This window comes from Poecilia mexicana, unplaced genomic scaffold, assembly GCF_051168715.1.
Source record: "Poecilia mexicana isolate PSO_F unplaced genomic scaffold, ASM5116871v1 scaffold_11, whole genome shotgun sequence".
In the NCBI taxonomy this organism is placed as follows: Eukaryota; Metazoa; Chordata; class Actinopteri; order Cyprinodontiformes; family Poeciliidae; genus Poecilia; species Poecilia mexicana.
Genome location: NW_028263380.1, coordinates 24,275,995 through 24,287,216, shown reverse-complemented (window position 1 = coordinate 24,287,216; position 11,222 = coordinate 24,275,995). Strand labels below are relative to the sequence as shown.

Genomic DNA, 11,222 nt, shown 5'->3' with positions numbered 1-11,222 from the left:
CCATATGGGCAGTAACCAGCTCCTGTAACAATAATTAGCAGCAGAATAATGTTGACCACAGCATTTTGCTTTTCTAATAAATATTTATGATTTTTCATAAACTGAAACACAAATCAATTCCTCTGACTGAGGAATTCAGTCAGAGGAATTGATTTGTTGTCTTCTAACAATGACAACAAACAGAATACTTGTGAACCTTTTTTCAAATATGTCTTTGCATTTTATTTGACATTAAAGAAAACAAATTCTAAAACCTCATTTTATCAGAATTTTATTGTTTCCATTTATTGAATATATTACAAAGGAACATGCAGGACCAACGCTAATTTTCATATTCACCACATAAACAGCAAACATGTAAAATTGTGCCCCGGGGTTAAGATAAAAATGGTAAAAGACTAATTAAGCTAAAGTAATGAAGCAATATTGTATGTCGGTCAGGGTTCATAAACGATAATAATTATTATAATTAACTACTGAATTTAATACATGTTCATAGCAAAACAAACCTTCATTATATCCCTTTTTATTTGCACTAAACACTGGCTGCATCAGAAATTCATCATATATAAATGTATGTGTTTAAGTGTCAGATGGGTCCAGAAAGGTTTCTGTCCACTAAGCAGCAGAACGGACAGACAGCATTTTACAGATACTTGTAAAGCATATTACATACTGATTTTTACAGTAATCTGTTTGCACTACTTCACTTTTTCCCAGTTTTTATTGTATCCTTCATATTTCAAACTACAAACAACGTGGACAGCACACAGAGACAGGCAACAAAACCAAGCAGGAGGTTACACTTCAGCATTTTTCAAGGGGCATTATGTACAGTCATGTGTTCACATTGTGTGAGGATACCGTCAGGTGTCACTGCATTTACAGAAAGACTAGGACCAGAGGGAAATGGATCAGTCAGATAAAAAAGTTATTTTAAAGGCTCATACTGAATCAAACGGAGGGCGTCTTCATTTTCCAACAATCCTTTGATGAACTCTCCCTCTGCAACTCGGTCTGGAGAAAACAAAATAAATAGCAAAACATAAAGTTACACCATGATTAATGCATACTTATACATTTAATAATACAGAGTCTAAATGTATTTCCTAAGAAATAAAAGATTTAAAATGACAGTGAGTAAAATTGTTCTGGTCAAACTGGAACAGAGATTTCACAGATATTGAAAACAATTTGAAATGTCAGCAGTTTTTAAAATCCTTTTGCATTCGTGACATTAATTAAAAGCAAAGAAATTCCTGGCTCCACTTACAGACAATTGAAGAAGAACAAAAAAAAAAGATTTTAAACAAAAACTTATCCACTACTTTTGCTCTTGAGACATTTTACTACATTTTCTATTTACTGCTATCAATACTACTTCCTCTTACCATTGTCACCCTTATCGAAGACTTTCCAGAGTTTGTCTGCCCTCTTTTCAGGTGTGTTTTCATCCTCAGGTAGATCGCCCACTTCATCTGACGGTATCAGCTTGAAAATTGACTGTAAGAAAGGAAGGAGAGTAAATAAACTGTTCAAGTCAAAATAACGAGTTCTTCTGTGGAGTTTCATACAGCGTTGTCTCCAGTTTCAACTCATTTCTCTGTAATTGAATGTACCCAATGCAACAAAGAATGAAGTAAGCATCTACATTTATTTACAACAACAGTAACATCCTTCCATAAAGCCATTTATTTGCAGAGCACCTCTGGTTTTATCTAATTATATTTTCTCTTATCTTTCACGTTTATATTTGGCAACGAAACATGCTTACATGAAAAGTGGACAATCTTATGTAGTTGGCTGAGAGTATATTCATATGAAACTGCATTCATAGATTTCAAGAAAATATAGTAGTATTTGTTTTAATGAAATTGTTTTATCCTCAAAAGGACATATTACATGAACTTTTATTTCAATTCTTGCATATTTTGTTTTTGTCACCATTTTGGATCAATTAAATAGGACATAACTTCCATACATAGAGTTTTTTTCTAATATTTGAATGTTCAGAATGATTGAAGTCACAAAGTCTCAAGAGCTGCTTTATAGCATCCATTCATTCGCACTGTCGCACATTGATAATGGTAAGGTACATGGGTCAGTCTGACAGAAGTGAGACTACCATGTACCGGTACCACCGGGCCCCCTGACCACCGCTAGGCTCCTGCACCACAAATAGCAAACAAGGTGAGTGAAGTACTTTGTCCAAAGACACAACGACTAAGACAGACAGAGCATGGGTTTGAATCAGAAACCCACTACAGGACAAACTCTTCCCTCCATCTTTTTTACATTATCTAATTGCAATATCACTTTATCAAAATTTAAAATAAAAGAAAAATTGTGCCTTCTCAGCAATTACTTTCAATATTTTGGCATTTTTTATATTAGCTGCTTTATTGCTGTTGTAAATTTATCCTGAAAAGTGCATCCATGCAGTCAGTGTCACTAAGCTGTCTTCTGACTCCAGCATAAGCTTAAACTGTTTATCACCGTGAATGAAAGTCTAATCCTGAAAATATGTTACCTAACCACTGGAAGGGCCTGACCTTTTGGCTAAAAATAAATTAGGGAACTGACTTCAGACCAGACATGGACAAGAAACAAGTTCACAATGTGGTCACAAAACAATCATTACTTTAACAAAAGCAGGTTGGGAAATTTAACAAAATATACAATTTTGACAAGTTACATTGCAGATTAATGTCCAAAAATGTCGGTCCATCCAATTATTAAAATCTGCCATTAAGAATCAAATTGCTGAACTCAGAAAGTCAAAGTCATTGGAAACCTGTACTTGTTTGTGTGTATAAATCTACATCAACGCAGTGGCTCTGCATCTCTTCTAAGAAAAGAAATGTCATGGTGAGAAACCTGGGGAGAATTGCAGGCTTTGTGAACTAACTCCTTCAATACAGATGTGCTACTTCCTTCACAGTTCACAGTCAGGAATGGACTCTGCCATGGAATACCAATAAAGATCTGCAACTTTCCAATCATGTCAAAAACTGACATATAAAATGTAAGGCAGATGTTTCTGATGGTCATTATCCAGTTATCAATTGATCTACTCCAGTTGTTTATGCTATGCTATGCTATGCTCTGAAAATATTGGAAAATAATATAGTAATAGCCTCCTGACTACCAGTAGTTCATTTTGGTCCTCTCTAGAGGACATTTCTAAACTTGAATATCTCCCACCCCCTGCATTCTACTGAATTAATTCCTTTTGGTATGTAGAGAGGACATTTAGGGCTTTTCAATGATTCCACATGTGAAGGGGTTTTTGTACGTACCTTTTTCTAATTCATAAAAATGGCATTGAACAGTAATAACACATTTTACGGAAAGAGACAAAGTAAGTGCATAAATATTCTAATTACCTTATGAAGACTGTGGGATTTTAAAAAAATGGTGATTGGACAATATTTTTTTTCCTGGTAGTCAGGAGGATAGTAAAAATATTTACAGTTTCACAGCCTGAAAATATGTATAGGCGATTCTATTGTCAAACTCTATGCAGATGACACAGTTTTCTCCAGCTACGTATCCAAAACTCACTGTGCAGATTTCTGTGACCTCTGCCTTGGTGATGTATCCGTTCTTGTCCACATCAAACAGCGAAAAAGCCCATTCAAGTTTGCTCGTGGTCTTCCCCGTTGCGGTCATGTGGAGGGCGATGATGTACTCCTTGAAGTCCAGAGTGCCGTCGTCATTGGTGTCGAAGGAGCGGAAGACGTGCTGGGCGTAAGTGTTTGCATCACTGTCCGGGAAGAACTTGCGGTAGATATTCTGAAATTCATCTTTCGAGATGCGGCCCGATGGACACTGCTTTTTGAAGTTCTCATACCACTGGACAATCTCAGTCTCTGAGAACTTGGTGTTGAGTTTAAGGTCCTCAAGGATCTCCTTGGACACAGCTCCGCTCTTGCTGTTACCCATCACTGCTGGTGTTGGAAATCTGTTTATAGGTTTAACTTGCCGGCTCTTGGTTTTTCAATGGCACTTGTAGCACAACTTCAGCCTCTGAAGTTTCCTACTCTATTTTGTGAATTAGTACAAGTTAGACTATTTATGAGACACAGCTAAAATGTTCTTGATGCTGGTGTTTGCCTGGTGTACAACTCGTAGACGCAAATGCTGTGAAAAGAGCAGAAGGCACTTGGTAAGCTCATTAGGCCTACGAGTAGATCCGGTAAGAGGTGTCAAGGACATGTTTTATCTTAGGTCAAATCTCAAATGCTTGTTTTTCATTCAGTATGAAGAGGGTTCTCTGACAGGGTTTAGAATCAAATCAAGTTAAAAAGTATTAAAATGCTGTGAGATGAGACAGAAGTGGGTGTGAATGCTGAACATGTTTCATGTTATCCCAATAGCGTCCCATGTGCACCACTATAAAATGCATCTGATAGATTTTAATATCTACACAACATAAATATACAAGAAAAATGAACAGCTGAAATAATTATTTAGTAATTTTCATCTTTTGTACACACATTTCATCACTTACTGCTAATTAGCCCGGATGATTGTAAAATATAATCACTTTCCTGCTGACATATTTCTGCAATTATAAAGTTGTGTTGAACTACATTTGTAAACTACTATTATTCTAAAGTGTGTGGAGGTTTTAGAAATCACTCTTCTAAATGGTCATTAAATGGGCTGAGGAAGAAATTTAATGAAACAAATAAAAAAAGAAAACAACCAGAAAGAGACTTGAAATCTCTAGATACTGGTAATCCTCTATTGCTGCTGTAATCCAGAGTGACAAACAACTTGAAGTGACCTCAGATATAACCTGTAAAGCTGTGAGAGACACAGCAGAGGTAAGGGAGGCTGAAGCTATAAGCTGTACAGGCAAAAACACCAGGGCAGAGATGATAAATGGGAGAAAACTGATTTCTATGGTACGTCGGTGTTAGGGGTGACCTAGCTTAGCATATGCTGGTTTGAGAGCAAATCCAAAACTTGATTGTTTTTTTTTTTTTTTTTTTTTTAGTTCTTCAAAGAGTTGCATCATAATGTTTTGCAGTATTCAAGAATGTAATATGTAATAGTTATATTTGCATAGGATGCTCAGTCACAGTAAACTAAGTGGGAGGGAAACATCTGTCTGGCGATGTGTCCAGGGTGAACCTGCCTCTCACCCACTGCTGGAGAAAAGCAAGGATGGAGACGTTTGACAGGTAACAGAATAATGACCCTCCAGACTTCCTTCCAGATGTTTAAATTTTTGATTTTGTGATCTGGAAGGTCGTGCCATTTTTCTACTGGTCAATGGAGAGCTCCGAATTTCCACCGGGTTTAGGAAAATTTTACTAATTTGATTCTGAACACTGTGAGGATCTCTCAAGTTATCAAATGGTTCAAACTGTTAGTGGTTTGATAAAAGTCCTTACACTAACACCTCTTAGAGTGGTATTTTGGACTGACTGATTACAAATATAATATGCCTTCTTAACAATGGTTTTTGTTGGGGGTTTTCAGTTATGTATTGACTTGAATTAGTTGAACAAAATTAATTCACATTGACAAGTATTTTATATATTTTAAGCAAAATCTGAAACTGGCTGTTTCTGAATTGTGGCATTTTAGAAATTCCTCAAACAGAAGTGATTATTGTCTCATTATTCTGTGTCATCAAAGGAAACAATACTATTCCAAGATTTTCTCTCCATCATTTTTTTTTCAATAAGTAAATGTCAATATTTCTGCAAATTAATCTTCTCAATCAGGACATTTCAAACCCAGTTATCATCCCAGAATCTCACAGTAAGCACATGCTAAACGATCTGCTTCCACACCAGCTCAGTTTCAGGTACCTCAGATAAACACACAGAAGGTCCAGAACAAAATGAATAAAGCAGAAATCACACTTATTCAACGGCAGCATAAAGCGACAGCAATGTGAACAAACAGCTTCCAGTTCGGTTTGTGTCCTACCTGTGTGATCAGTGGAGCAGTTTGGTGCTAACAGTGATGCTCTGACTGTGATCAGCAGAGGAAACCAGGTTCCACCTGCTGAGATAAGTCAATTGGACCGGCTTCCCCCTCAGAGGCGGAGCCACACTAACATCCATCAGAACTCTGACAGCTTCAGGAAACTGATTTTTCCTTTCTTTGTTGTAAAATTTGACAATGACTACCTCACAAGTAGCTGCTTTGGATTTCTAGACCACCAATTGGTTAATGTCTTTTTTCTTTTTAAATTTACGCTTTTTCCCCAAATCATATAACAATAGTGAGGAACATTTTTTATAAACCTGAGATAAAACACATGAAGTTGAAATGCTGCATAGTCAAAACTAAAGACATAGAGGAGAATCAAGTACAATAAGAAATTTACTTGATTTATTTTTATTTAACTTTTGGTGGGCTCAGGAAAAATGCCTCACTCAGGGTTTTGTTGGTGGCAAAACCACAACTGATGAAGTTAACAGACTTTCTTGAGTCAGTGGTGTCCAGGATCTTTGCCACGCTGGTGGAAATTGTAGGGCAGAAAGCAATAATCAGCCACAAAAACTTGATTTTTTAATTAAAACAACATTCTGTGAATACTTCTACATGCTCAACTACAAACAAAACAAGGAATATTTTATTGAAAGAAGGGAGCTGTATGAAGTCATCCCGTGGCACACCAACAGCCCCTGGGCCGCACTTTGGACATCCCTGCCACAAAGGGCTCAAACTTTGAACAACGACTAAAGTCTAACACCAATCACTAAGTATGGAAACAATTACTATGACCTAAACTTAAACTTTAAGAACTATAGTAAGGAGGCAACTCATATGCACAACCTCGATATTTTTTTATGTCAGCTTCTGACAATGTCAGCCATGTTGAATAAATAAAATAATGTGCAGAATCCTGAGCCAAATAACCTTATTGGGGTTTGTAGCAGCAGTGTTTCAGAAAATCACTGATGTGTGTATTTGTGTGTGAAATAGTGTCACTTTACTCGACTATATTACTTTAGGTAACATTGGTTCTAAATCTCCAGTCTATCTGGCAGATTTCCAAGAGACCTCGCGAGCTAATGGTGCTAATGTGGAGCCAGAATTCCAAAATCGATGAGTTATGTTGTTGTTTACTATAGAAAAGAGATTATTATTGATTTGTTTAAAAACCAATAAAGATAACCATAGAGCTCAAACTACACAAATAGGACATCATCAGGTCTGATCAGTTGGATGTTGCATGACTTGCCTAAAATTTCTGAATAAACGTGACAGAATTTAGTTTATCTTCATAGAGAAATACTTTTCATAATGTATCAGTTAGGTTTCATAACAATATGCACCTACAAAACCTTATTTAATAAAGCAAATGTGTGTTTTTGACAATCAAATTGAAACTACACAAAAAATGTTCCTAAACGGATCGGAGATAATTTGTGATCTCGGAGCCGCCTTCACACCTGCTCAGAGCAAGGTGTGGGTTTCCTTATGTACAGATCTGCAGTTACAGCAAAGCAGATGGAGGATTCAGCAGTCAACACTTAGTTAATTAAGCGCATTTAAATCCTGTACCGACTGCAGCAGAGCCACCCTCCACCCACCGGATTTAAGCCATTAAGTCCTGACCTGATCAAAGGTTCACAGTAGTTTTGGAAACAACTCTGCTTTATTTTTGCCGCTGTTAAGTCCTACAGAGTAATTGTGGTTCAGTCAACTGGCTTATTTTAAGCTGAAGTTCAATGCAAGTCAAAGCGCTGCAGGATATTTACTACCTGCTTGTCTGCACAAATCTTCCCTCCCAAAAAGTCTCAAAGTATGTCTGTCCACTGGACAGACATTCTGTTATCAATGATGCCTTTTCACAGATATGGTTAAAAGTAGAAAAGATATTTCATCTAAGCTTAACTAGACCAGTGCTGGTCTAAAAATGTGTAAAATAAAATTGGCTCTTGTCAAAGGAAAATCAATTAAAGATAATTAGAAAGCCCATAAAACAGTCCAAATCCTTTGGAGGGAGGGTGGAGTTAGGGAATGCTTCAACCAATTTCCTTTATCATAAGTTGATACCAGGTTTTCAAATACACTGGATAAAACACAATTCTTTCTCACTGTCTGACATTATGCAAAATGCCAAAATAAAGAGAAAATATTCAAATATTAATTCGAGGAAATATCTATATAAATACAAATCTTTATACTCGGATATTTTGACCTGGTCAAATCTTTTTTTTCTCTCTCTGTCTTTCCCACTTCATTTGTTAGCCATATTTCTGTACCACTTTTTCTGATCTTGGTCATGTTTGAACTCTGCTTAAGCTCTATGCTTAATCCATTCCACAATTTCTCTGCACATACAGAAATGCAAACGTGTTGTAATGTTGCTTTGACAAAATGTTTTACATTTCATAATTTACTTCCACACCAAAAGATATTGGTGTGGAACATATTTATAAACAAGAAAAACATGTTTGCATCCAGCCAGGGAATAGTTTGCTCATTGCTCTGTACATTATTTGTTCCGGCAAAAGGTGGAGGAGATAAATACTTAATGTTTTTGATATGACTGCAGTTGCATAACTATCTCCCCAGGCCTATGTCAAATAATTCAATTATGGTAGAGCCACTGCACAAATTAATCGCTAAAGTAACTTTGTGGTCATTTAAAAACAAATGGATCTTACAGACTGACTTTGTAAATGTTTTATAGGAGGTTTTCCATCTTATTTTGTTACTTTCTTTCATCCTATCAGTGCTCAGTCCATCTACATGCAGTTAAACTTAAATAACAACTTTATATTTACCAAAATAATAAGATTTTTTTATTGTTATGCATTTCATACCAATTTGTTGACATTGACATATAGTTACTTTTTATTTTGCACATTTCTGAGGTAGTTGTTTCAAGTAACGCCTTTAATTTTTCATCAGCAGATATTATACATCAAAAGAATAATTAATTTTTGCATTTTTTTTTACCTTTCTTTTTTACCCTTTTTGTATTTCCAAAGGAAAATAAATGATCTGCGATCAGTATAAGGTCGTGAAGAACACCATCATTATCTTTTAGTTACCAACAGACAATTTATATATAAGTTAGCATCAAATTATGTTATGACTTTTAGGAAAGGAAAATATTAAATATATTTCTCAGGTAAACCAGCCTTAATGCCATCAAAATAATTTAATATTGTTGATGTAAAATGGTGGTAGAAGAGGAAATATGCTCAAATATTAGGAATAATGTTTTTTAGAAATGAGAAAAACTACAAACAATGAGTTTGAGTTTGTTGAGAGCAGTGATGGTTATAAAGTCTAAGAGCTGCTTGGAGGAAGGATCTGTGACGACTCTCCTTTGTGGACCTGTCACTGAATGAGCTCGCTAGTTCAGCAACAGCTTGATGCATGGAAAGGAGAACACTGTCTGGATATTATCTTATCCAGAGTTATCCTGCCTCCCACCACCTCCACCCAGTGGAGGGGGGCATCCGACCTAGACGGAGCTGGCCTTCCTAATGAGCTTATCTAAATGCTGCCTTTCAGCAGTAGATAAGCTGCTGCTCCAAAACAAAACACTATAAAAGATGTCTGACGTCACTGCAGAGTCAAAAAAATAATATGGCTTCAGTAGCGCCTCATGCACTTCAACAGATCTCCTCTGGTGGAATCTGACTTTTCTTGTGATGAGAAACAGCGAAGTGACTCCAGTTCAGGTTAAGGTGAAGACCCAAGCAACTATTTCTATGTATGTTTTCTGGATATTCTCTGGTTCAAAGATATGATGGAGTATTAGGGCAAGACTAAGAAAAAATATGAATTAAAGCATAAATTATGAGAATAAAGTCATAGTAATATCAGAATAAACTCACAATATTTCAAGAATGAAGTTGTCGTATCACTATAAAGTCATTTCATTACAAGAATGAGTTGTACTAGAATAAAGTCAAAATAATAGGAGATAAAGTTGCAGTAGTGTGAAAATAACGTAGTAATAAAGAATAAAGCTGTGTTATTAGCCTAAATGTGACCAATGCTTCTTGGTATTGTGTTGCTTTTTCTTATTAATACTCCATTTTCTCTGGTGTACCTCTGACTCGCTCCCTTGTTGTTGCTTCTCACTCGGTGTCCATCATCCTTCCTCTTCCCGTCAGGATCCCCCTACAGGCCTCACGCTGTAAAGAATCTGTATTTATAAGATAAGCAGGTTTTTTTGTTGTGTGGCTTTGTGGACCAGCCTCTACCTCACACAATCCACAGTCTGACCTTTGACCCTTAACTTGGTTTGGATTAAGTTCCAAGAAAGGGAATCCTTTAACTCAGAGAAGCCACAGATTAAAGTTGAAGCAGAGAGACTCAAACAGCAAAGGTGGTGACGCAGTGCACTGTAAGGAGGATTTGGCACCAAGCAGACAGAGAGCCGTAGAAACCTGGTGACTGGAATAAAGTTGAGCTGAAAGTTTTCTAAAAGCTCTTTGGCCAGACCTCAAGGTGTCTATTTCCAGAAAAAGAAAGTTTAATCTAGAAACACTTAGAGTCACATGACCAGAGGAGAGGTCAGGTCCAGGACACAGTGGAGCAAATAAGGGATGGCTGCAGGTCTGTTTTTATTTATAGCAAAGTCTGGTTCCTATAGGAAGCCATCCTAAATTCAAAGCTCCTGTCACAATTGCTGACAAATAAATCAAATTGCTGGTCTAGATATGGCCAACATTTTTATGAACAATGTACAACTTAAGCTAGAGAGGCTGTCACAGTTGTCTCAAAGATGTTTGGGGTGTATCATTTGCTTACTAAGTTTTAGTAAGAGTCTACTTTTTTTCTCAAAAACTCCCATCTTCTACGGTAATCAGCTTGCACTTGGAGTGTGCAAGAAGCTTAAGTGTTTAACCTGCACCACATTTTATGTAAAACAGGTCAAAGGTGTGTCAGTCTGAGGTGGAAGCAGAGATGAAGGATTAAGGAGGAGTTAGGATCCAAGCAAGAAGACAAGAAGTATAAATCATAAATGTAACAGATAAAACCCCATTACTAAGCAAGTTTATTCAATGAGAACAAAATGTCAAGAAATAGAATAACCTTTCACAAGATTAGAAGATAAAGATTCAGGGGTCTTCTTTGCACAATCTCTCTTTCATTCTTCTCACAGCCTATCAATATTACACCGAAGAAATAAGACTTTACATCTGGACTAGATCAGAGGATGTTGTGTCTACAGAATCCTTCTTGTGTTGATGTCGCCTTTTGTTTGGATCACTGTCCTG

General features: G+C 36.6%; 1 protein-coding gene across 1 annotated transcript; it reads right to left on the bottom strand.

Annotated features, from left to right (window-relative positions):
• Positions 1-255: 255 nt before the first annotated feature.
• LOC106919598 (recoverin-like) lies at positions 256-4,142 on the bottom strand. The gene is made up of 3 exons (XM_014990083.2): positions 3,565-4,142; positions 1,392-1,503; positions 256-1,017 (listed from the first exon to the last, which is right to left on the bottom strand). Exons 1-3 carry the CDS (start codon positions 3,943-3,945, stop codon positions 932-934), a joined length of 579 nt encoding a protein of 192 aa, XP_014845569.1. The 5' UTR covers positions 3,946-4,142; the 3' UTR covers positions 256-931.
• Between the last annotated feature and the right edge of the window lie 7,080 nt (positions 4,143-11,222).

What these genes read in the sequence shown, in the direction of transcription:
- LOC106919598 (XM_014990083.2), bottom strand. Translation starts at nt 3,945, where the DNA reads ATGGGTAACAGCAAGAGCGGAGCTGTGTCCAAGGAGATCCTTGAGGAC. An exon ending in AGGTCACAGAAATCTGCACA is followed by an intron (nt 1,504 to 3,564) that starts GTGAGTTTTGGA and finishes CCTTTCTTACAG; the next exon opens with TCAATTTTCAAGCTGATACC. An exon ending in CTTCGATAAGGGTGACAATG is followed by an intron (nt 1,018 to 1,391) that starts GTAAGAGGAAGT and finishes TGTTTTCTCCAG; the next exon opens with ACCGAGTTGCAGAGGGAGAG.